The 24472-nt window shown below is 51.4% G+C and overlaps 7 protein-coding genes and 1 non-coding gene across 8 annotated transcripts; 4 read left to right on the top strand and 4 right to left on the bottom strand.

Moving 5' to 3' along the window:
• Positions 1–64: 64 nt before the first annotated feature.
• On the top strand, positions 65–1261 carry CONPUDRAFT_106879 (Phox-like protein). Its single transcript, XM_007772443.1, has 5 exons — positions 65–310; positions 368–548; positions 603–631; positions 686–760; positions 821–1261. The coding sequence occupies exons 1-5, from the start codon at positions 173–175 to the stop codon at positions 989–991; spliced, it is 594 nt and encodes a 197-aa protein (XP_007770633.1). The 5' UTR covers positions 65–172; the 3' UTR covers positions 992–1261.
• Positions 1262–1321: 60 nt separating this feature from the next.
• Positions 1322–1421, top strand: CONPUDRAFT_t80. Its single transcript has one exon. It is a non-coding gene; the product is annotated as a tRNA-Pro (tRNA).
• Positions 1422–2995: 1574 nt separating this feature from the next.
• On the bottom strand, positions 2996–3292 carry CONPUDRAFT_40697 (uncharacterized protein; the record flags this gene model as incomplete). The annotated part of the gene is made up of 1 exon (XM_007772223.1): positions 2996–3292. A coding segment is annotated over one exon (297 nt), but the record flags the coding sequence as incomplete, so codon positions are not given.
• Positions 3293–6667: 3375 nt separating this feature from the next.
• CONPUDRAFT_166748 (uncharacterized protein) lies at positions 6668–9568 on the top strand. The gene is made up of 5 exons (XM_007772442.1): positions 6668–6749; positions 6809–7103; positions 7171–7349; positions 7407–7983; positions 8129–9568. The coding sequence occupies exons 3-5, from the start codon at positions 7312–7314 to the stop codon at positions 8558–8560; spliced, it is 1047 nt and encodes a 348-aa protein (XP_007770632.1). The 5' UTR covers positions 6668–6749; positions 6809–7103; positions 7171–7311; the 3' UTR covers positions 8561–9568.
• A 2383-nt stretch (positions 9569–11951) lies between these two features.
• Positions 11952–13923, bottom strand: CONPUDRAFT_145132 (uncharacterized protein; the record flags this gene model as incomplete). The annotated part of the gene is made up of 10 exons (XM_007772441.1): positions 11952–12182; positions 12378–12402; positions 12545–12705; positions 12731–12785; positions 12844–12918; positions 13258–13290; positions 13500–13563; positions 13616–13641; positions 13740–13794; positions 13860–13923. The coding sequence occupies 10 exons, from the start codon at positions 13921–13923 to the stop codon at positions 11952–11954; spliced, it is 789 nt and encodes a 262-aa protein (XP_007770631.1).
• A 4058-nt stretch (positions 13924–17981) lies between these two features.
• CONPUDRAFT_166747 (uncharacterized protein) lies at positions 17982–18689 on the bottom strand (the record flags this gene model as incomplete). The annotated part of the gene is made up of 4 exons (XM_007772440.1): positions 17982–18082; positions 18160–18276; positions 18333–18383; positions 18598–18689. Coding segments are annotated over 4 exons (360 nt in total), but the record flags the coding sequence as incomplete, so codon positions are not given.
• A 1509-nt stretch (positions 18690–20198) lies between these two features.
• Positions 20199–21900, top strand: CONPUDRAFT_74451 (uncharacterized protein; the record flags this gene model as incomplete). Its single annotated transcript, XM_007772326.1, has 10 exons — positions 20199–20259; positions 20409–20432; positions 20485–20592; positions 20734–20744; positions 20788–20830; positions 20997–21056; positions 21116–21256; positions 21306–21480; positions 21596–21650; positions 21712–21900. The coding sequence occupies 10 exons, from the start codon at positions 20199–20201 to the stop codon at positions 21898–21900; spliced, it is 867 nt and encodes a 288-aa protein (XP_007770516.1).
• A 662-nt stretch (positions 21901–22562) lies between these two features.
• Positions 22563–24415, bottom strand: CONPUDRAFT_166746 (monooxygenase). Its single transcript, XM_007772439.1, has 8 exons — positions 24180–24415; positions 24055–24118; positions 23683–24001; positions 23498–23633; positions 23374–23443; positions 23102–23317; positions 22919–23035; positions 22563–22854 (listed from the first exon to the last, which is right to left on the bottom strand). The coding sequence occupies exons 1-8, from the start codon at positions 24337–24339 to the stop codon at positions 22644–22646; spliced, it is 1293 nt and encodes a 430-aa protein (XP_007770629.1). The 5' UTR covers positions 24340–24415; the 3' UTR covers positions 22563–22643.
• Positions 24416–24472: the final 57 nt, after the last annotated feature.

Below are 24472 nucleotides of genomic sequence, written 5' to 3'. Positions count from 1 at the left end.
CTGTCGGAATTCGGGCGTTTTCTTCTACCGTCGTAAGCGTGATATGTCATCCTTACGGTGTCGCCCCGAATGCCCTTGAGGCCGAAGGTTGGAGTGGGGAAGACGTTGACGCCCTCTGCTTATCTCACCTCAACCCACTGTCTCTTCCTTTGTCTAGGATATTCCTGCCGCTATGCCTTCGCCCAATACGCATGTTCCGGCCTCGCCTCCGCCCGTGCACCCATTCAGCAATTCAAAGGGCCTTCTAGTGGTCATCCCTGACCGGATAGACATCGAGGAAGAAGCCCGGATGTACGAGGATCTGACAGAGGTATGTTTTGACCCGGTGCCTGCACGGTGAGAGAGGTGGTTTCACCATTACTCGCAGGATCCGGGACAGCCGAGCTGGCAGCCTACGCCAAAGTCCCCGAGCGTGAATGGAGCCCCATCGATGTTCTCGAACGACATATGGCTAGGCGACAACATCGGAGAAAGCCTTGCGTTTGCTCGCAAGGTCGAGATCAGTGGGTGGACAAGTGTAGGAGACAAGCTTGGAGGGGCCTATGTTGGTGAGTGCCTGTTCGTATGCTTGTCGGAGTGGGGTTAAGCAAGGATGTCCAAAGTGTACGACTGTGTCATCAAAACCAAAGAGGTGCGTCTCCTTGGGCCGGTGTCTTGCTGAACCCCCGACCTAATACGCTGGAAGGGTACCACTATCCATGCACATAAGCGCTACAGCGCGTTCGAACAGCTGTACCTGGCCTTGCGCCGATACCTCCCCGTATGTCATATGGTCATGGTGAAGCAGAACATCGATGCTGATGCCGCTCACGCCTTTCAGAATCATCAACAACACTTCATTCCTCCACTTCCGCCCAAATCTCCTTTCGCTAAGTACCGCCCCGCGTTCCTCGATCAACGCCGGCGACAACTCCAGTACTGGCTCTCTTCTATCCTTCTCCATCCCGAGATAGGCGGTAGTCAGCCTGTACGGTACTGGGTCATGGACTAGTTTCTCGTTTGTCTCAGTCACTCTTTTACTGTTTCTTGTCTGGTCTCTTTGCTTGTTCTCCGCTTTGATCTCACCTTTGCTCGCTCGCTCGTTCATGTTTTGGTCTCTCGGTTTTCTTCTTTCATCTTAGTGGTAAATAACTAAATATGTTTTTAACAGACAGCAGAACTGTCCTTTTATTGGTATAGCACACCAGAGCTGGGTCTCACTTGCCGTATATACAATACCGGTACATAATTGCCCACCGCTGGGTGCTGACATTAGTACTCCTTGCACGCTATGTAATCGTGGACCTTAGCTCTATAGGGCCCCTGAGGACTCCATTTCAACGGCCCAGTGGTCTAGTAGTATGATACTCGCTTCGGGTAACACCCCCGCACTTGGTGTGGAAGCATGTGAGTGGTCCCGGGTTCAATTCCCGGCTGGGCCCACTACTTTTTTCTGCGTTTCCGCAAGCGTGTCGGAGTTTCAATCACAAAAACCTCGTTCATTAGATGTGCCTACACCTCAGCTACACCTCGTACTTGTTAAAATTCTAGCGTGACAAACATCGCGTCATATTCCTGAGTATGAGTAATGTCAATCTCTCATGCATAGTGGAATGAATGTCCAACGGTATCTACTTCTGTCTGATTCAGGTTCCTTACGTTCAACACACGATACGCCCGTATCAAATCACATCCACTGCATATACAAATATTGAATTGCTCTCAAGGTGAGGCTTTATCATAGCCAGGCCTAGGGATAAGCACACTATCCATGAACGTGGAACTAAGCCTCCTGATTTTGATGCATCGAGCCCTGAAAATAATGCACGTAGATGAACAGTTCACCACGTTCCCCGCTTTTCGGATGGCATCATTCCAAGGTCTCCTTTCGTACACACTTCATAAATTCTCAAGCACAGCTAGCTGTTGAAACAAGTCAGCTTCTATAATGAACAAGGATGATCAACATTTATGGGCATCCGCAGCCTCGATAATGATGTTCTCTTCTTTGTTGCTGATAACAAATGTGGACAGGTCCAAGTGATGATCTGTAAACAATGTTTCGAGAAGAAAAGCTCTCGCGGGATTGTTGGCACGGTGACGATTGTTCAACAACAATTTGCGATACCTGGAGGCGATGTTACGTTGTACAGTGGGATGAATCAAGCATCGCGTTCGTGATTATACACTTTGATTATCTGCTCGCCCCCGGAGATTTTCTGGCATCCCGCTGCATTAGTTTTGTGCAGATCGTGGGACAACTGGGTTTTGGCTCACTTGACGGCCTTCGTCTCGCGGTCTGTGTTTCAGTTGCCTTGTTGTTTGCCTGTATATGATGTGGTGCTGCTGGCGTTGATCTTGATATTTAATTTTCAAGTCAGTGCAGGAGCCGTGAGTCCAGCGTGATGGAGGATGATCTTTGTCCAACTTTGTACATCTGGTTGTTCTACCGCGGCGACAAGCGATGAAACATGAAGAGTGATGTGGCACACAAAAGTAATAAGAAGCAAGCCAAGAATACCTTCACACGACAAAGCGTTCGCCGCGTGTACAGTACGAGTTCTAATTTGGTTAGTTTCATAGAGACATGCCAAGGTAGATGCCTGTAGGCCAACACCAGAGGAGACCTCATTAATCATTAACCTCGTTAATTGATTGCTTACGTTACTCAGAACTTGTTCTGTAACGGAGCGGTATTCGAAGTCAGGAATTTGGAGAATAGATTTCATAGGCATAGGTACAGTATATGGGCATAGGTATTCCTCCCTGGGAGCGATTATTTTCTACTGAGAAAGCCCCGATGAACGCATCAGTCCCGACCGGGCTTACAAGGCTTCGCCCACTCATGGAACCGCTTCACCTCCATCCCATACTCAACACCGTCGGGTCTCGTCGTATGCCGTCCGACAAAAATCGGCTTAACCGACGTACCGTTCTGGCCGACGACGATCTTCTCGCACGTCTGGTCCGCGGGGACCCTCGCGTCTTGCGTGGCCTTAAATGCGCTTCGAGCCCAGACGATGCATTTCCTGACGCCGTTATCAGCCTCAACGTAGGAAGCGTGGCACCGCACGCAGTGCCGCTCGTTTCGGTCTCGTGCGGCGTCGCGCATGTAGCCCTTCACGATCCCAATTTCGGTCAGCGACTGGAGTAAGGAATGGAAGGGCTCGATCGAGCCGCAAGAGGCGGAGAGCGCTTTTTCGAGCTCGGATTTGACGTCTTTGTTGCTAAGGAGATATTTCAGAGTGGCCAGCGTCTGCGAGTTCCTGGAAGATGGGAGCGAGAACGAGCTTTGACGCTTGCGTTTTTTTCTCTCGAAGTCGAAGAGACTGGAAGCGGACGTCGCCGATGTCGTAGAGACCGCAGTATCAGAATCTACGGAGCTGCTGCGTCGGCGTTTGCGTTCACGTTCTCTCGCAGAAGTCGCGGCGAACGTGCCCGAGGGAGGTGTAGCGCTCGAGCACGAGCTCGCGGCGGAGATGTCGCTTTTAGCGCTTGACGCTGAGATAGACTTAGAGCTGAAGCTGCCCTCACACAGCGAGCTGGTTGTAGAAGAAACGCTGCTAGCTGGCACATGATGATGTCTGTTTGCCATCGAGTTTGCTGGCACCAGCTCCAAGGCAGCAGGCATCGACTCTGCCCTGTGAAGCCCCGAGACTCGAGGAGTAGGCGGAGCCTTGACCGTGCCCGTAGGGCGCGCAGGCACCGTGTGAGAACGGGAAGAAGAAGTCAGACCAGCAAGAACGCGAGGTTCAGTAAGAGCATGCATATGCCCCGTCACCGTCGTGTGATCTGTCGCGGCGTCCGAACTCATTTTTTTCTCTGTATACTGTATGCAGATATGTTATTCCCGTTTCTGGCGCGCGTTCGCTTGCTAGCTGTGCAGCTCGTTCGGTTCCTTGTAATGAAGGAGTCCAAAGAAGGGAAATAGGCAGACAAGATGGGATGGCGTGATGCGGGTCGCGAGAACTGTCGAGATGCACGGACGGAAGGGTGATGGCTGTTGAGGGTGATGATAATGATAGTGATGTTGATGCTTGTGTGTATGAGACGCGACCTCGAGAGCGGCTGTCTGATGGGATCTGCTGGTGAGACCTTGAGGGGGCACTGTGCTGTTGCGGTCTGAGGCATTGGGAAAATCCTGGGGCTGTTTTATGCGCGGCGATGTTGTCGATGCGCGATAGCTCATGTGCTGGCGAGACGCTTTGACCAAGGGACCGTTTTAGTTGGCAGTAACACATGTGCCGTTGAATGGCAACGCATCGACCATAAGTAAAAGCGAGACATGCAAAGACAGGGGCTCCGGCGGTCCAAGCGCAGAGGATGTCAGCTTGCATTTGAGCACGCACCAGTCGTCCTTTAAAATCGTCTAATTAGCCTGATTAACCCAACGCCGATGATGGAGCCGAACACGCAACGCTCTTGGCCGTTGAATTGGACGGAGTACACCACCACCGTCAAGATGCTCAGACGTCCAAGCCGCTCCATCTGGACTCTGCACACCTCATCCAAGCGTTCGCTCCCATGTCAAGCAGTCTCGTGATACAGCAGGGAGCACGTTAAGTCGCCGGCGGCATAAGGGAAGGAACGGTTTCTTGACGGTTTCGGAGTTGAGCTCCATACATCACGGATGCAATCAATTCAACATTGCTGTGGATTGATCCTGTACGCCGTACGGTGATCTACCGTAGCAGTGATGGGGTTAGGCCATCTGAGATCTAGGTCTGCGACGTTGAACGTACTGTGGGATGCGACGAATACATGAGCCCCAGTCCAAAGACGGGGATTCTCTCCGAGCGAGCGGCTTTCGTTTGCTTTGGACGGCGGAAGATGGGTTCAGGACCCCATAGCTGTGCACAGCATCTGTAGTTTCGCTCGCTCAGTGGTTCGTTGCTCCAGATAGCCAGCATACTTTCTCGTCCGAGGACTATGAGTACAGCTGTTGCTGTGAATGCTGTAGAGCCCCGTAAGATGCCCATGTAATTGATGTCACACCCACGAGTAGATCCATCAGCGTTTATTTAGCAATGGAACGGAAGCGATGAGATAAAACGCACAGTAACGGATGATAGGCAAAAACGTAGCCGCCTTCTGCTCGAAGATCGTTCGCTTACCTCGAGCTGCTAGTTAAATTGTCTGTCGGGTGGCGGCGGTAGTGTTCATTCATAATGAAATCGCGCCGTAATGCAGCTTCCCTTCCCATCGACATCGTCCACCGATGGATCGGGACCTAGACCTTATAGGCGCCTATCCCGTTGTCTTGATTCGTAGCTCGTGGGTTCATAGATAAGAACATCAGGATCACATCGACGCAAAAGCAGACCTGTTGTGCGTATACAGCACGTATACGGTAACGCCCATTTGATTACAGGCCCAAGACCTCGCTGAAATGAGAGTAGCTATTAGTAGAACACACATAAGACGTATCATGGGGGTGTTGAACTCGTACCGCACCGCCGCGCTGGTGGAGGTTCTCATTGATGAATGATGGACGCCGCGCCATTGGCTGGTCGGGGACAGAGGCAACTGGCCACCATGCTAAGCAGGTGGGCAGTGGGGAGAAACTCAAACTCAAAAGTTGCTGTGAGCTGTGAAAGAACCACCCAAGTCAATAGGGTATGGGAGAGCTTCGTGAGCCTAATCTGGAAAAAGCTCGACGAGTTTCAAAAAAGGGAGGGCACCGGCGGCGGACCACAGCCTCGGCACGGGTACTGGGATTAGCTGGGTCTGCTGGGGTGGGAGCTGGGAAGTGCTGGGAGTTGCGGTAGATTGGCAGATAGACTGTGGTCTGTGCGTCTGTGCGTGTGTCCCGGCGTTCCTCCTGAAACACGTTCTCTGAGCGAGACGGATCGATGGGCCACGTCGTGTCGCATGCAAATGTGATGAAACATTCTTCCATGTCTGGCCACGGGCAACAAAAGGGCCGCGGGCGTGTCCCAACGGAAGAATACAATATTGATGATGTGCGACACGTGTGTTGCGCTGGCAATAGGCAGAAAGGAAGCACAAGCGGCAAGAGCATCGTCATTGGGAGGAGGAGGGCAGGGGATGGGAGAACACGGGGGCCTAATCAAGGTTGAAGGTTTCGCTGACGTTCCGGGGGCGAAGAAACTCGGAATATGAATTGGTCAAGAAACTCGAAATCTGATTGATGGACAGGGTCGTTGTGATAGGGTAGGCGATCAAGATGAATACCCTGATTCGGAGAAGTGTGACCACACAGCATGGTCTAAGTATGTACTCTATGTGTGAGAATGGAGGCGAGTTTGCGGCGACTGTACGAGGGGAGAGGCGAGGAGAGCGTATCGAGCGTTTTTGGACGGGTGAGAGAGGATTCAGGTCATTGGGGCGAGATGGGCAAGTGGGTGGATGGCAGGACGGACTGGTTTACGGCAGAAGGGTGAGGCGGCATGGTCTGGAAAGGAAGGGAGCATGCTGTCGCGGAGCTTATCGCACCGGTCGGCGACTCAAAAATGCCAGGGGGGTGGGTGTGGGAGTGGGCGATATTGGGTCTCCGCTTGCGGAAAGAGAAAAAATAATAATGAATGAACTGCGGACCAAAAACGGGATTCGGTGTCGGGGGAGGATGGATAGATTTTTGCGTGGGTTCTGTTTCTGATAGCCCAGCGGCGGGTCACGATGTCGTCTTCTCCAATCGCCGAATCTCCTCCAAATCTCCTCCTACCCGCGCCAGACGCACCCAGACTAAGAGTCGACAACATCGATCGCCCCTTGTTCGGGTCCTGTCTTCCGCACAAACGCAAACTATGGCAAGTCGACGTTTAAATACCCCGCCCATGTCTCCTTCATCCCCCTTCCATCTCCCCAGCCAGGCCACCGCTGACAGCACCGAACCCTCGGCTGCTCGCTACTCTTCCAATTCACCTTCCGACCCCTCCCGGTCACCCTCTCCCTCCCCACAGCTCTCCCCAGTCCAGCCTCGTCTGCGTTCTGATATCAGGCTGCCCAGCTTGGCTCAATCCGTCACGGCCCCTCTATCTTTGATTGCACAGGACAGGCATACCTCCCAGCACCGGCCCCATCCAGATTCAGCACCCCCAATCTCGCAGGCAACCGCCTTCCGTCCAAATTTACGACTTCCTGATCCCCTCGATCAGCGTGGTGTTCGTTTGTTGATATCACTTACGTGCCCTGCCCCTGTGATACTGATTCGAACCTCCCTTTCCCCAGTTCTCATCCACTCGTCCCATTGATAAATCAGACCGCCCCTTGGCTGCTCACTACTCTTCATCTCCCGCCTCAGGCCCATCACTCCTCCGCAAATCCTCTCCATCTCGCCTAGACAAGCTCACCCTCCCCGCTATTCACAACATGCCTACCAGAGTCGAGTCCATGCCTCTTCCTCCTTCGTACGTGTCATACCCCATCAGTTTGTCATACGTTCCTCACGCGTCGCTATTCGACAGACATCGCCGCGACTCTTACGATAGTCGCCCGTACGATTATGGGTACAGTCGACGACCCTCGCCTCCCCCCATTGCCGCCATATCCCACTCACCCTCTCTCTCCGTCTCGTCTCTCGATCGTTCCTCCGTGTCCTCACCAGCTCCCAGGAGGTCACCAACTGATCACGGGGTCGCATCAGACGTTCACGCAGGATACAGGGATCCCTATTATGCTCACAGCAGCTCGATTGGCCGCGTCTCCAGCAGACCCTACCACCTCGATTCTCTGCGCGACTCTGGGCGCACACACCACGCCGGCAGCTACAGCTATCCGCGGCCGCACGCCGAGCATCGCTACTCACACGAGTCGCACCCCTACCACGTCCCTTCATACTCTTCGAGCTCGGTCGCTAGCTATGGCGCACCGCGGGATGGAGGCCTTTCGTCGTATCCTCTTCCAGGTCAGGCATACCATCAAATTGGATACACCGACGACGCCGCGACCAAGCTCAGCGACCGCATGCGGCGACGATGCTACAACTGCAGCACGACGGACACCTCGACATGGCGTCGGTCTAACCTCAGCCCTGGAAAAGTTGTAAGCACCCTTTTTTCACATGCGAGATATTAGCCGAGTTATTAAACATGCTTTCTTTTTTCTTCTATCACCGCTCGCTTGACCCACCTCGGTGCCTTGCCGATATCTTCGACAATCATCTCCGATCTTCGTGTCATCGCAACAGCTGTGCAACAAGTGCGGCCTCTTCGAGCGCACACACGGCCGGTCGCGCCCTGAACAGTTCCCACACCGCCGTGGCCCGCTCGCGACGACCACCTCAGGCAGCGTGCCCTCTGCGATGCGCCCGCGGAGCCCTGGCGGGCAGCCGTCATCAGTGGGCTTGTCGACGGCGCTCCCGCCGATCTCTGCACACGTGGGCTCGCTTGTGCCGCACCAATACACGCACCCGTCTATCGCGCCGCTCTCGTCCATTCCGGACACACGCGGACGCTCGCACAGCGGATCGCTGCCCAGCATGAATTCGTGGGTCGATGCGGGAGCGTCGCGCGCCTCGGGCATGTATGCGCCTGGCAGCCCTGGGCGGCTGCATGAGCTGCAGAGGGCGAGGAGTCCGCCAAGGTTCGGGCATGTGGACGCTGAGGCGGCCGTCGCGTGAGCCGATGAGCCGATGAGCCGAGTGGGACCAGGGCCAGCGTAGGCTACTAAAGTCTCGTTGGTCATTGGCCCAGGTGCCGCGGTGCTGTTAGATCGGCGCTCTCGTTTTTCGACTCGGCTCTGGCGCAGGCGCAAGCGCGCCTGTGCAATCCTCACTGTTCTCCTCATCTCTTCTCGATTTCCCGCTGTTTCCTACTGCCGCCGCATGCATCCTCAATGGAACAGTCCATGCCTGCTCTCGCTTCGTTTGTCGGTTACCCTCCCTAGCGTAATCCTCTGCGTCAGTTCTCATTCTCATGCCATGCACATTCTGCTCTCGCGTTCTGCCGCACCATGCTTTTTTTGCTCCATGCCCGTTCACCATTCCCCGGTATCAGGTTTTGCTGCCGCTGCATCGATATCTTGCCCACCCCTCGTGGTCACCTCCACATTCGCCCAACATAGAAAAATGGCAGACGGCTCAGCCCGCTCGGCCTTCCTTCGCTACGTAATTATTGGCAGCGCCCTCGCAACACGCTTTCTTCTCAGGCTCGGGAGCGGGGGCGCATCGAGCGCCCGTCGGCTGATCCCCGTTCCCCGTCGTCGTCGGGCGCCACTCCCGCTTACCATTCTCTGCGGCGCTGCCACGGTTCGCTTTCGCTGTCCATCCGCGTTATGCTTTTTTTTGCCCCTTTTCTTCTCCCAACAAACCGTGTAATTCTGCAGTTTGCATTTTCTTGAGACGCACGTAACCAAATTGTATCACTACGATCCCCCTCTGCTTGTCTTGACAGAACGAGAGTTACAAAATTAGGACTTTTACAGTAAAAAGTTTATTCCGTTGATTCCGATATACCTCTCTGGCTCTGCACCTGCACCTGCATTATTTATCGACATCCCACCATACCACTTGCTACGGCTTTAAAGTTTATTTTTTGCTGCTTTTTCTAGTAGTTCTTCTGTGGCTACGATTTCTTGATCAATGCATACATGCATTCGCGGGCGCCCGTAGGCCTAGATGGCTTTGCCCCCAAACTCAATGTTCTTCTCTGTGCTGCCCCGTCGAATATTTGGTGTGATGACGTCGGCCCCGATGCTCGGCGAATTCGAAGCCCAAGAGAGCCCAAGTCCAAGTCAACATCGGCATACGCGTTGACAAGACGAACTGAAGCGCTGGAAGGGATGCACTTGACCCTTTTGTTCTCCTCTGAATTTAGCATGGTGCTTCGCTTCGAAACATTCCAACTTGCAATTGCAGCGCAGCACAGGAACAGGACTTTGTATCACCAAAGTAAGTGCAAGTGCGGGCTCGTGATTCGCAATCACGCAATCAGGGATTCGCAGGTTTGACAGGCGTGTGATTGTGTACGTGCCTTCTCCCCATCCTACTAGTGCAATACGCCGCTCCGTGCGCATGCTCCACTATGCAGACGCCATGCTCGATCCAACTTACGTTCCCTGGCCAGCGTCAGTCGTATTCGAAATTGCGGGCGGCTAGTTATGTGCTATAGCTAGTAGCTGGCGTGGAATATTCCGTAACGTGGAACGCGTACGCCACTGGCTAAGCGCCATAGTGGGCTGCGAGCTCCAAGATGATGGTGCTGCATGCATACAGCTACTTGCAAGTTTTGGTATGGGACTTGCCCGGTTGGGTGCCTCCTTTCCTGCGAGGTACCCCGGCCTCAGGGTTGCGCCGAGGGTGCCTTCTTTCTCGATGCGAGCGTGGACGCACACCAGGTTTTGGACGCCGCGGTCGACTCGTCGAGCGAGCGGATGGCAGCTGATGCATGATGGCCAGACGGACGGATTTTTGCGGGGGTGATGGCCGTCTGATCTATCCTTGCTGCAATTAATGATGCATGCAGCTGATGCATGATGATGGTGATACATGGCACTATACTGATCATGATCCAAATTCATTGTATGGGCGTTGTGGGTCCGGCGACATAAGGAAGGAGCGATGCGAACGCTCCGAGTGGCTCGTGTATACTTGGTATCCAAGAAGCTGTATGTACATGGACTTCGATGTTTCACCATATATACTCAGGTCTGAGGGCTGCATGGAAGGTCTGGAACGCGTCAAGCCATGATACGGGAGTGGGTGGAGCACCATATTATTCTTGTTCATCAGGATCAGGAAGAAGGGCTTCGGCATCTGGTCTAACGGCGTTTATGCACGTCTCCGCTGTTTTGATCTTCGGAGAAAGGCGATTTGTTGTTATAGCGAAAGATTGCCTTGCTGTGGTACCAGAGGCTCGATTAGCTGGCAAGAACCATGCATGACGCACATATGGGACATTGTTTGTCCGAGAATACGTGATACCGTAGCAGTAAGGGGCACTGATCCAATTACCGTACAAATTGACAGTAGGCGCGGAAAACTGACGCGGCCGCCTGGCTCATATAGACAAACTTGAACTTGACAGGTACCCGCGAAGGACGCGTATGCACGCACTTAATTGATTGAATCACTCTTTGCAATAAAACAAACCACAAGGGTGGCTCAGGAAACACGAGGCCCGCATGAGCTCCTCGCGACAGACACCTTGTTACGCTACTTGCGTACAACTACACTTTATGGATATATTAAACTCGCTTACGGTGAACTTACGGGATTGCACTGGCCTCGAGTAATAATCGCACAGGAACCGTGGCCATCTCGGGATCAGCGCAATCACCGGCAGTCCATCACAGCAGAATGGTGCCGCAACTCCATCAGAGGAATTGCGACGGACTCTTCCGTGTCCGACTCGGATGGATAGCTCGGAAAGAAAATTACCGGACGTGTACATGGAAAGTGCAAGTGCAAATAGAGCACCAGCGAAGAAACGTTTGCGGGCGGTTGAGCTTATCCTCATCGAAGAGCAGTGTGGCGACGGTCATATCGGGCATTCCGTAAATAAACTGCCTTGATTCGTCTCAATGTGGCGCTTGTATGTTCTCACCCGGCGGGCAACTCCAGATAAGATGTTGCAGGTAGACGCCTGTACAGGACGGTTGAACGAAACTCAGATAGCGGAGCAGGCGGCGGAGTCCACGTAAACACGAGGTAAGGACCAGGTCCGTAGCAAGCCATAATCGGAGCAAACAGTGATGGGAAGAAGGCGTCTATTTGTGGGCAAAGTGCTATGTCGAGGGCGCTTCTTCACGTTCCGGAAGAATCGCGGCGGCTTCCTGAAGAGCGCCCGAATGTCCCCACACAGCCTGTTTGCGGGGCTGAATCGAGAGCTTATGTGCACGAGACACGCAACCCTTTCCTCTTCTTCAATATTCGTTTGGACACTGGCTCTGTGGCACTGGCACGGCCCGAAGACGAAGCTTACTTTCTTGACTTATCGGCTCACCGCTCGCTCCTGCGCGATATAGCTAGCGCAGTGGTCCCGGTACGTTCTCCTCCCCACACCAATTAAACTCTATGTGAGTGGTCGCTCGCTGGATGTTCTGGATGGATTCGCTAGATGTGCGATGATACGGCATCTCTTAACGCCACTGGGAAGCACGGAGGCTAATTCGGTACTGGGCGTGAGTAGATTTCGTTCGCGTAGCTGGGGAAAGGCAATCACCCAACATTGATCGATAGCGCTGATCGGATGCTCACTTGACGTCAGTTCCGCCCCTGCTCGATAGTATTTCTCCCTCTTTCTCTGTCGTCATGCCACATCGAGGTTCAGTCGCATGCGGCCACATTGCGAGACAGACGGGCGCCGATATCGTATGTACGGGCTTCGCGGAATGACGATGAATGTATTGACGCCAGTGAAACTGATTCAATTAGTAAAGGCCCCTGTGCTTGCGCCAGCAGACCGACTGAATGCATTGTCCATCGATGTTCCACGCACCAAACCAGCACTCGAGAAAGACCACCTTCGTTCCAAAAAGAAAGGAATGATTATCAAATTGATAACACGATCAGAGTTTCGTCCCCCGAGATATCCTTAGCTCTGGGCGAGGTGACAAGCCTGCACGGTCCACGACCTGGAGTCTGATGTGGATCATGCGCACGTACCCTCGGTGCCGCATCCACAAGTCAATTGCACGAGACGTCTTCTCTCTGCCGTAAGTGTCGATGGAAACCATGAGCACGGCTTCGTTGGGAGCGCGTGTGCCAAGGCGAACGTGATTTACCCACCGGTACCGACACACGCGAGAGAGGCCAACGCGCGCGCTCTAATCGTGCGCAAAAAGTGCTCACTTGCACACGCAGGACGCGGGGACTGCGGTAGAACTGTGCCTGCAGACACTCTTGACTATAATTACGTACCCTTCAATAAACGTACACCAAATCAAGCGAAGCGGACAGCGCACCATGGGGCCAGAACCACACGGTTGCCCTTGCCCTCGTTGCTGGGAACGAGCGCGCCGATGAGACTCTGAGAGACTCTATGAGAAGAGAGGGCAGCTCAAACTCTTTTTGCCGCGACGCCACCGCAATTCAATGAGGGACTTTCCGTCAAGTAAGCATCCAAACAGCGGAAAACTAGCTCGATGTGCCGTATGTGGCATGCGGCAGCATCGCGACACAACACCCAGGGCCACCGGAACACACGAAGAAGCCTGGGAGATCAGCGGGTGGGTATGGCCGGCAAGTTGTGTGGTTGCCGGCTGCATGCGTTACTGACACGGAGGCATAGGAACTCCGCTTGAACATATCAGATAGCATGTGTGTCCGGTGGCGTTGGAGGTGACGATGTTTCGGGACGTGGTATAGACGAGACTGACTCATCGATAGCGTCGTACCAAAATATAGCAGACCTATCAGAAGTTGTTAAGATTTCATGGCCAAAGGAGTAAAGCAGAGAAAAGCGGAGTCAACGCGTCAGATATGCCGCTTTGAGTCCGATGGGTTAAACTGCACGAGTAATCGCCTTGCGGAACGAGACAAGGGCATGACCCTTCGAGGTGAACTAGAAAATCTGGTTGCATTACAAACGAGTATATGCTAGACTGTACCTTGTACACACGCCAGTCCCAATGGATAGCCTGTATAGCCTATCTTTGTGCCTTGCGAGAAAGTGGGCTCAACCCCTGGAGGAGGCCCATCAGTAAAGGCAGTGGATAGCCCTGGCGGTGAACTCACGACCGTTAACACAACCACAGCATGTCCTGTAATAATAGACCATTACAGCTGGGTGCGAACTTTCAAGTCAAAAAGTGGAGAAGGCGAGGCATCATACCAGAGCATGCCGCGAGTCGCAACCAACCTTCCTTGCTTGCTGCTGTCCGGTAGGCGATCATCCGTGGTCTCGCACTCGAGTCCTAGACGCCCTCGTCCACATCATCAACGCGTAGGACACTGCAGTGATCCATGAAACCGACGTCACCTAACAGCCACTGGAACACCAGCATGCACATCAGGGAAGCGAGTTCACAGCGCAGCAGATTCATCGAGATCAATCTTGCAGACGTCCGATGCGACATCCACACCAGAAACCGAGTCGTAACTGGCTTTTCTATCGTGTCGATTCGCCAATCCTAGTGCCGTTCCAGTGGTTTCACCAATACTTTTCCGTAATGAAAGTGTTTTACCAGGTCGGGAGATATCCATGAAGACGAGAGGAGGCTGCGCAGGGCAAGGCTGTATCAAGAGCAGACAAGGCTACCCGAAGATACCTGTTGATAGCTAAGACCTGCTGGTTGTCGTTATGAACCTACTTGAGGGGACCTGTTATTATGGGTGCTTACCCTTATGGACCACCAGGTAGCTTGACGTCCGTCTGAGCTAGACTGGGTACGCGGAGAGCCAAAACGCGTGTTCAGCTTGAACACGTTACGTAGTTGCCTGCGGTAGGTGTGCGTTGTTAGTAGGTCCTAGTTAACGCGTCGGTAGCTCATGCACGATGAGTATGCCTCACTATCTCACCCCTGAATAACATGTGCGTTCGCCCTCCGAATCGCGGATACCAATGGATGGCTAGTGTTCACCGAGATCTTGCGCACCAGAGGTCACTCGATCATTTGTCGGTGTGACTGACTGATATAATGGATAGACTGCCTTGAACCGATTACATTGGGTACCTTGAGTTGATATTGCGTAAATACTAGCCTGTTGAAGATTGTAAAGGAAGTCGAACATCGGGAGACGATGACGAGGCCTACGCGTCGCACGTCGCGGCCTTTGCCGAATCGGGGTGCGGATGTTTTAAGCCTCCTTTGCCTTCGTATTATCGCCTTCTCCAAGCACTTCGAACATCCCGTAAATGTTACTTTCTATCTTTACTCCAACGCATTCCCCATGGATAATCGATGATATCTTCTGCGCCTCAAGCAGTCATAGTACTGGGCATATCTGGGACATAACACGCCTTCCATAAGCATCCTTTGCAACATGCGATGAACGAATAACATGTATTCATACCAGCGGCGGAAGCCGATGCCTTCGATATTCTTAACATCGCCTTTGTCTACCATGAGGACCGCACCTAAGAATCAACCAGGTCGCAATCATATCAAAACCCTCGTTCCTGCCTTCCGGCTCGGCCTAAAGCCGCTTATCACAGGTCTATTTGTACACGAGCTGCAAGTCTCGAACACGTTGATACCTATGAATAGTATATGCTGTGTACCTGAACGCTCAAGTGGCCAGAGAAACCTGTATCCGAACTGTACCTGAACTTCTCCTATGCCAACATGCTGCTGATTTCATGTGCCGCTCTAACAGTTCAAGCCACCACAACAGCGAGGGTGGCGCGTTTTGATCATTTTACAGGCACCTCAGCGGACGCCTGTACTGTTGCTTAGGCGGTTTCAACTACTGAAACCTTCAAATGCTGGATATTGGGGCGAGGAACTCACGGCAAGAAGGGGTGAGCAGCGTTGCCATTTGGAATGGCAGTCCCGCACTTGTCATCAACCGTGAAGATCCAATCGATGCACTGGCATTCGGGCACTTTGTAATAGGATCACAGAGCAGCGCGATTAACATCCTTCGTTGATCTTGAGCACATCTTTCACTTTACCTGGACGTGAAATGGGGTCCAATTCGGTATTTATGAACGTGAAACGCGCGATAGGCACGTCGTTAGTGAAAAAACTCGTCTGGAGGATGGTGAAACGCGAGGCAAGGGAGTTTGGGACTGAAAAAATGACCAACTGCATTGCATCAATAGACGTAGGCGGTTGGAGATCCGAGTGACCTACTAGCTTTATGATAGTAGATGCCACAGCGCGGGTTTATCGAACGGGGCGAAGTAGGGAAAGAAAAAATGGGAAAGACAACCCAGCCCAAGCTTGAGCTTGAGATCCATCTAACCAAACATTACGGTTGCTACCGAGATCCATCTGCTCAAATAACAAACTTGAAACATGTCACAACACTACAATTTCGCAATGCTGCCGGATCTTTCTTGTTCAGTGATGCTGTCCGTGGTTCTGCACCAACTCCGCCTCTATTCAGTTTAAACTTGTCCATCTATTCTCCATCGTTTATAAGAGGACCAATACCACCATAGTCGTAAAACTCATCCGTTTCCATATATCCCACAAGAATCACAATAATGTACGACCCGGGGCTTCTAGCATGGGCTCATGCTTATTTTACAGAGGAATACGTGGGACGTAAGTATTGATCGCTTCTAGGTTGCCGAAATCTGAGTTTTCCAGTTGCTGCTTCATTCATAATTATATATGACTATGGTGCGGGAGATGTTTGCTTCAACCGTTTTGCGCTTACACTTATATCGGGGGATCTACTATTGGCCCATAGTACTTAATTTCATACCCGAGGTAAGCGAGCCGCAGCCACCGCCTGGTAGCCTTGAGTACTCATATAAAAGTGGTACTCTATAGGTGGAGTTCCTGTGGGTAAGAAACGGACTCGATCTCATGTGAAATTTCTGAATATTCATCCAACGCAGCGTCGAAAATTCACGCCTACAACTTTTGTGTATTTGATGGTTTGATTGTCCAAATGGTCTTCTATTGTCCTCTAAACAAGATCCTGATCGTTTAGTCGCGCTACTTGGGTTTGGGCTATTCGGCGTACGTGAATAGTTCGATTATACAAGGCTCTTGTTCATTAACCTACTCGCCTAGGGTAACGATGGGTGCGTCTAATTGCGCCACGTACAGGATACTGGCAAAAGTCTTATTCTTTAATAAGCGTCGTCCCTCCTTAACGAGCCAGTTTCACCCCTTGTAAGTACATTACGTTGCCATTGGTACTGTAGCAATATACTTATTTTCCAACGAAGTGGTAATTTATCACTAAATTTTGGAACTGATCATTTCTAATCTTGGTTTGATATCGTCATTCACAGCTGTGAGTGTTTACTGGCTCACGCTCGCTAGAAGTTTGACAATCATCCTGCAGGCTTCGTTTTGTGGTCGTCTCGCAAGATACTCCAGCTAGTCTTGACATCTATATTGCAAGGTAGTATTTGTTTTTATTCAGGACTCCATTGAACGCGTTGCCCTAACATATCCACAGGGATGATGACGATGCGTGCATACGCACTGCTGGGAGCATCCAAACCATTCTTTTACACGTTCTCGACATTCTTCGTCATCGTACAGGGAATCAGTACTGTATCGAACCTCTCCATGTTGCGATCCGTGTTCAAAGCTGTTGGTAAGCCATTACCATCTCTGTTTTATTAAGAGAAAAACATTATCAGTGATAAAGGTCGCACCAATGTTGCTGGTCTCAACGTCTGCGATATTGGAACGCCCCCATCGTTCTTGTGGGTCACGCCAACGAGCGATGCCTTGTGGATGGCCTACGAGACCAATTTGTGCGGGGCTGTTCTGCGCTATGCGTTCAGAGAAATCCCCGGGTGGTCGTGGAAAAGCCTGACTCGGTCAGTCAGTGCTCTTCTCGGAGTGATAATTCGAGATAACTTGATACACTTCTTCGTGTGAGGATCGCAGTCTCTTTTTGCCCTAACTGCAAGACAATTAACCTAATTTTAGTGTTACCTTCTCTATGCTCATGGCAATCCTCAACTCTACGGGTGTCACTAGCAATGTACGTATCTCCAAACGGTCTCTATATGATGTGTGGTACTGATCCGATGCCGACGTTGACAGATATCATTGATCAATCAAGGCAATATCTTCCTGGTTTCACTGCAAGTGGCGATGGTAGGACCATGGATTATCATCAACCTTCGAAGACGCTACGAGCAAACCACCAACGCAAGCGCATCAACAGCACGGGAGAAGACAACAGTAGCATTGGCTAGCGATGAGTGCTGACGAAGATATTCAATGGGCAAGGTTACATATTCTCTGAGGACTTACTTGTGCCTGTGCGCCGAAGGTTATGATTCTTGGGGTGGACTACACACATAATCCCCTTAGGCGTTGTGTGTCACCTTTACATTAATATATTCACTGAAGCGGGGACAACTTACCAACATTCATTGATATTCATTCATAATAGTATGGCTGCACTGGCGACGACTGGCACTATAATGTCGCACACCTCGTATACATGTACCTTTGCATCAAATGCGAGCAGCCACGCAGGTCGTGGCATATCGAGCTTCTCGCCCTTGTCCTCGAGCTGAGCATGATGCCACTTGTCACGCGTCGACTCGCCCATGACCTGTGAGTCGCGAACGCATTGGTAATTATGGACGTGAGATGAGCCGTTAACGCCTAGTTATTCAGAGAAATATATACCTGATCTTCTCCCAAGCCTGCAGTGCGACTGGTACGTTCTGCTTACCTGCGAGCTGAAACAGAACTGCGAGAGTGACGCCACCTTCAATGGCTTGCGAAGCACCTTGGGCGCTCGTGCTGTTGATCGTCCAGATATGCGGTGGAGGCCTTCAAAGATCGCAAGGGAAACTCACGGGAAGAAGGGGTGCGCAGCGTCGTCAATGAGGATGATCCTCCCGCCTTTGCTGATCCACGTTGGCAGAGGGTCGTGAACTGTCAGCTTCCAATCGACACATTCAGGTGCCTTGGACAGGATGGCAGTGGCGAGGTGGTCATGGACAAGAAGGAACAAGGAGGAGGTGAATTAAGCGGACGGAGATACCAATGATGCCGACGTGTGGTCAACGTTGTGCTCGAGGTACCTTCAAGGAGAACGTCCTGATGACACATCTCGCTTACGAGGGTGCCGGTGAGGCGAGGTTCCCGACGTCCGAATTGCTTCCGCCGCCTGCTCTTCTATCGCTATGACCAAACCGCCATCCAAACGCCATCCAAGTAATGTCATTCATCCGAAATTTAGTTTAGAGTAACGTTGAGTCTGTAGCTTTAAGGCATTATCAGACAGGCCTAAACAATACATGTGACATCCCATCCTCAGCAATCCTCTCGTGCATCCCGAGTCTTCTGTGGTTCAATCCGTATCATGCCAACTCTGAAGGATCGGCAGTTCAACTTGGATGTGCTACTACAATTGAGATACGTTCTTGCTCAATCTCCGAGCACTAAGGCCAAGGTACTGAGGACATGCTAAAGATATCGACCGTGCAACAGGATCCCACTGAAGTGGTATAAAGATGTAGCCCTCCTGCTACTACTCGTCGACTCAATCGGCTTTTTCTACATATTTATAAGGGAATTTGGCTTCTTGGTTCGAGTGAAGGGAGTATGTCACGTTGGTCACGAATCTCAGGCTGAATCACAGCAAAGAAGTCGACCTGTATGTTTATGGGCATGTACGTGCTTTACAGGTGCTGTGCTCAGGCTTCTCCTCCGCGCGATGGAAGTGAAACATGATCAGCATGACTAGCACAGCAGAACCCTCTTTAATATCATGCTGTATAAGGTTCCTGTGCGAATGCTGTGGGGTACCAAGCTATAGCACGTTGTCCAAAGATTATCATTGTCCACTTTCTGCGCTATCCAAGAACGCTCGCTAGGTCCGCCGATGCTCTTGGATTCGCCTGACCGTCAAGGTGAGTAACACACTCACCGTACAAATTGTATAACTATTTCTCATATCAGAGAGTTGCCGTTGAGAAGGTGCACATTACACTGTCGCATTAAAGCAATGCTTGTACGTGCAGGGATCTTCCGGGCTGTGCATCATCATGCTCTGGTACATTGTGCTTGTACATGTGTAGAATATACTCATCCGCTTTGGGCCGGTGGAAATACAAATCATATCATCATTGGCAGTGCCCCTTATCAACCGCAACGTGCTACGTGTACGGGATATTTGGATAAGCGACGAATGGAACGTTATCTGTGTTTCATGTCAACGATAGAACGTGAGCATATAAGTATTCCCGGTACAGATGCGATGATCCCTTAGGAATATTGTATTTGTCTAGGCATCCAGCTACACGTTAACGGTACTCTGTTCCGCCACCGCTCTTTGCCAATGGTTCCTTGATCCTGTTTGAATATTCGTTGGGGATTATGTAAGATATTTTGCAGACAGACTTGACTTCTTACGCATCGTCTCAAGAGTGTTCTTGTAATCCGCTCTCGTTGCTGGCTTATTTCTGCAAGTAACCTTGTTATACGTTCACCAGACTTCCGACCTCAAACATGACCGTGTTAAGCCAAACGGTCAGGTATCCTGCGCTAAAATCAAATTGCACTATATAAAAAGCGCGTCCCCCACCGACTTGGCATCGGCATATCTCGGCCCCCCCTCTGTGCCCACTGCCGCATTCCTTTTTGATGCTCGAAAGTCATACAAAGGCTAGACACCCGCTCCCTGTTACGTCTGTCAGCCCCCAACTGTTATCCAGAGGATGTACGACCCAGGGCTTGCAGCATGGGCACGAGAATATGTGACACAGGAGTACATAGGATGTAAGTTCTGATACATTTGCGTTCTTTAAACAGAAATAAACGGTCGGCTGTCCAGTATCTGCGTCGTTGATTGTCTTTTACGACTATGGTATGGCCGAGATTCTTCTCAGACATGCCTTAAATAATAATGTATGGTAATTGCCATTAAGTCTTGGCGTTCACAGATGAGGCAAGTACGCAACCAGTTCCCAGGGTCACCTTCACCACTCATGCATGTGCCCTCAGGTGGAGTTGATATGGGTGAGACTTACATTGTCTGGCATACAAACCTTTTGAGCTACCAACCCTTTGCAGTGTCGAGATTTCACCAACACAACCCTGGTGTACATGACGGTGTGTTCGCTTGAATTTTCATACGGTCTACTGAAGGGATAGCATAATGACACAGTTGCGCTATCTTGGTTTGGGTTACTCAGGGCATGTAACTGACTCAAACGCCTATCTATCACCTTACTGACTGCGCTCGCATGTTAGATTATCAATGGGTGAGTCGATCGATGCTACGTGCACTCTCAATGTTCTCATTAGAGAGCAAGCATCGGCCCTCCTGAACGAGCCAGTATCGCCGCTTGTAAGTTCACTTCCCAGACATGGAAACCAGCCAAAGTTTATACTTATTACAGTGGTAATCTGCTTACGACTTCTGTGTGAGCACTAACTCTTATTTTGCCTTCATTTCACCAGTTGTAAGCACTGCTTCTTTCGATATAACATATACCTGGACTAATGGTTCTTAGGCTTCGCTCTGTGGTCATCTCGCGAAGTTTTCAGCCTAATTCTGACCGCTGTTCTACAAGGTTCTCTATTTCTGATACACATGTTGAGAAATAGACACTCAGGTGCAATAATAAAACAGGCATGATGACATTGCGCGCATACGCATTGCTGGGAAGATCCAAACCATTCCTATATGTCATGTCTGCACTCTTTGTTGTGGTTCAAGGCACCAGCATTACGTCAAACCTCTTCATGTTCGGAGCTGTGTTCAAATCTACCAGTAAGCTCTCAAATCCTCATATCTATTTAAGACGTTAGACAACACATAGGTCGCACCAATATTTCTGGTTTCAACGTTTGTGATACTGGGGCACCATCCTCCCTTTCGTGGATCACGCCAACGAGCAATACACTGTGGATGACGTATGAGACCATTCTTTGTGGAGCTGTTTTACGCTATGCCTTTAAAGAAATCCCACCGGCTGCGTGGAAAAATCCATTTCGGTCGGTCAGCGTTCTAGTAGCGGTGATAATTCAAGACAGTTTGATCCACTTCTTCGTGTAAGAAAGCAAAGCTGTCTGATTAGGATATGCGAAACTGACTCTCACGGATATTTAGTGTTACCTTCTCGCTACTTGTTGCCGTCCTCAACGCCACAAGCATCACTTCCAATGTGAGGTTTCCATGCAGCTTTCATGACTTTTATTTCTGATTTACCAACACAAATATTTCAGATTCCCTTATTTAACGATGGATCTGACTTCTTGGTCTCATGGCAAGTGGCCATGATTGGCCCGTGGGTCATGATCAATCTTCGGAAGAGCTATGAGAAACTCAGCAGCTCCGACTCGGAAGTATCTAGTCCATGGGAGCTAACTTCAGTGTCCCCTTCCAGGTTATTGACCGAATCCTCAACAGCGTAAATAGTAGTAAATTAACGGTTTAATATCAGCATCGAGCCTGCTTCATGACTGAGATTAAGCCCATCTATTTCGGACGGTTCTTCGAGCCTCCCTTTGCACTGGATGTACCTTAATACTAGTAATTACTGTAATAACTTAATCGTACGACTAGTCCTGTTCTCGCATATTCAAACCATTGCGCTGATGCAGACGGTAGCTCTTCATGCTATCCGTACCATATCCCTGCCTATAAACTGCGAAGAGGGCGACAGACTCAGTCTTTGATTCCTGCGATGTGGTTTTAAGGTTTATTATGCTAACTCAAATGATACAGTGAAAGCATTTATGCCCCTGCCAGGCCAAGGCCCTTGGAAGGAACGGATGTGAGGATAACTCCATTTCTCTAGCGGGTCTTGTTTAGGCAGTTTCCCAAACCCGCTTTGGCGCCTTGAATGGGTTGATGGAAGGGCACCATCCCTCTCGTCGGCAAGTAAACGGCCTCTATGAGCTGGTTTAAGCACTCAGGGTCTTGGTAGTTTGAGACTATAACGACGTTGAGTTTAACTCGTTCGTCCGGCCGAGCGCGCCAACAAGGTAGGATGAATCCGAACTCCGACGGCAACACCGGCCCGAACCTTCTTCAGCTTACCCGAGCTCGCTGTGGCTAACGTACTAGTCGTTATGTGAAGCATTCAGCGGAGGTGATTTCTGTAGAAATAAGACACAGCAATAGCGGTAGCGATCAGTCGACGAACTCGCAGCGTTCAAGCCAGGCTCGGAAGACGATATCCGTCCCTCTCAATCCCCTTCCTAACCTCGTCGAAGACCTTGTACGCATGCGCCTCAGCATCGAAAGCAAATAACCACTCGGGCATTGGGAGATCGAGCTGCTCGCCCTTGTCCTCGGGCTTTGCCTGATGCCACTTGTCCCGTGTAGACTCGCCCATTAGCTGCGCGTTGCGTACGCGTTGGTACCTGAGAACGTACATGAGTCGTCAGCTCCTATTCGCTGCGATGAGTGTGAGAGATGAATACACACCTGATCTTCTCCCAGGCTTGCAGTGCAACGGGAATATTATCCTTCCCAGCGATTTGAAGGACGGTGGCGAGCGTAACGCCGTCTTCGATCGCCTGCGATGCACCCTGAATGCTAGTGCTGCCGTTTGACGAGCGAAATCAGAAACACGACCTAACGCTGTGCAACATCGTGGAGATAGCTCACGGTAAGAATGGATGCGCGGCATCGCCGATCAAAATGATTCGTCTGCCCTTGCTGACCCACGTGGGCAGCGGATCGTGGACCGTGAGCTTCCAGTCAACACACTCGGGAGCCTTCGAAAGGATCGCGGCACAGCGTGGGTCCCAGCCTTCGACGATCTTGAGGACGTCCTCCATCTTACCTGGAAGCGACGAGGTGTCGAGGAGTTCGGTGTCATCTCTGTCAAATGGCGCAGATTAGCGGGTTCAAAGAGATGTGAACGGGTGGGTGGGTACTTGTGCGTGATGACCCATGAAATCGACTTTCCACCGAGGTTGGATGTGGTAAGGAAGTGTACGTCTTGGCCTGGGAGAGGTTCGCATCAGCCATAGCAAGGGTAATATGGCCGCGACGTCTCACCTATCCAGCCGTAGAAGACGTCCCCGTTCGTCACCATATGACGAGTGAGCGGGTCCGTGTCAACGCCTTGCTCGGCTGCGTCAAACCAAGCCCGATATACGGCATAGCCAGATGGCTTTGGCTTGTCTTGGTAATCCTGGGAAGGGTCAGTCCTCACGAACGAAAATGTGACCATGTCAACGTACCAAGACGAACTTCCGAGCGAAACTCCTTACTCCATCTGCAGCAACGACCATATCTGCCTCAAGCCTCTCACCACCCCGCAGAACCACTCCACTCACGCCTCGCCGCCCGTCCTCCCAGTACTCTGTTACCTCCTCGCCCATGCGAATGCTGATACCAAGCTCTTCTGCGTGCTCGTACAAGATCCGGTGAATCTCGGCGCGGTGTCCGTTGTAGCTGTATGCGCCAAACTTGGGTTGTTCGAACTTTTGGACGCGGACGAGCTCCCCGAGGTGATTGTGCAGGTTCATACACGGATGGTGACCGCACACAGCCCACACCCTTGCAGATGTTGGTGTTCGAGAGAGATAGACTGCTTAGCGAGTACCACTCACCGGTCATGCAACCCCCATCGAGCGAGGATTCGGCCTGCGTTGGGTCCCAGACTCAAGATATCGCCTAGAAAATGTAGATGTCGTTATACTACCACCCATACGGATGTCAGCGAAGCGAGACGCACCCAACACCTTCAGCTTCTGTACTCTCTCGAGTATCACCACGTCGTGCCCTTTGCGCGTACACTCAATTGCACACGCCAGTCCGGCGTATCCAGCACCGACAACAATGATCTTGATCCCGGTGCTGCCCGGAGGTGCAATGCGGCCAATATTCTCTTGCATGGTGACGGTCAAAGGAATGGGAGAGCGTTCAACGTCCCGCGTTTTCCAACACCCTGGGATGCCGAGTTCTCATGACGGTTGGGTCGTGGGTCAATTTGTTACTGTACGCGAGGTAAGTGGGAAAGTTATTATG

The sequence above is a fragment of the Coniophora puteana genome, assembly GCF_000271625.1.
Source record: "Coniophora puteana RWD-64-598 SS2 unplaced genomic scaffold CONPUscaffold_9, whole genome shotgun sequence".
Taxonomy (NCBI): Eukaryota; Fungi; Basidiomycota; class Agaricomycetes; order Boletales; family Coniophoraceae; genus Coniophora; species Coniophora puteana.
This window is presented reverse-complemented; position numbering and strand designations above follow the sequence as displayed.

What these genes read in the sequence shown, in the direction of transcription:
- CONPUDRAFT_166746 (XM_007772439.1), bottom strand. Translation starts at nt 24,339, where the DNA reads ATGCAAGAGAATATTGGCCGCATTGCACCTCCGGGCAGCACCGGGATC. An exon ending in GCCGCGCATCCATTCTTACC is followed by an intron (nt 23,036 to 23,101) that starts GTGAGCTATCTC and finishes GTCAAACGGCAG; the next exon opens with CACTAGCATTCAGGGTGCAT. An exon ending in CAAGCCTGGGAGAAGATCAG is followed by an intron (nt 22,855 to 22,918) that starts GTGTGTATTCAT and finishes GTACGTTCTCAG; the next exon opens with GTACCAACGCGTACGCAACG.
- CONPUDRAFT_106879 (XM_007772443.1), top strand. Translation starts at nt 173, where the DNA reads ATGCCTTCGCCCAATACGCATGTTCCGGCCTCGCCTCCGCCCGTGCAC. An exon ending in GCTTGGAGGGGCCTATGTTG is followed by an intron (nt 549 to 602) that starts GTGAGTGCCTGT and finishes GGATGTCCAAAG; the next exon opens with TGTACGACTGTGTCATCAAA. An exon ending in GTGTCATCAAAACCAAAGAG is followed by an intron (nt 632 to 685) that starts GTGCGTCTCCTT and finishes ATACGCTGGAAG; the next exon opens with GGTACCACTATCCATGCACA.
- CONPUDRAFT_166748 (XM_007772442.1), top strand. Translation starts at nt 7,312, where the DNA reads ATGCCTACCAGAGTCGAGTCCATGCCTCTTCCTCCTTC. An exon ending in TCCATGCCTCTTCCTCCTTC is followed by an intron (nt 7,350 to 7,406) that starts GTACGTGTCATA and finishes GCTATTCGACAG; the next exon opens with ACATCGCCGCGACTCTTACG. An exon ending in ACCTCAGCCCTGGAAAAGTT is followed by an intron (nt 7,984 to 8,128) that starts GTAAGCACCCTT and finishes TCATCGCAACAG; the next exon opens with CTGTGCAACAAGTGCGGCCT.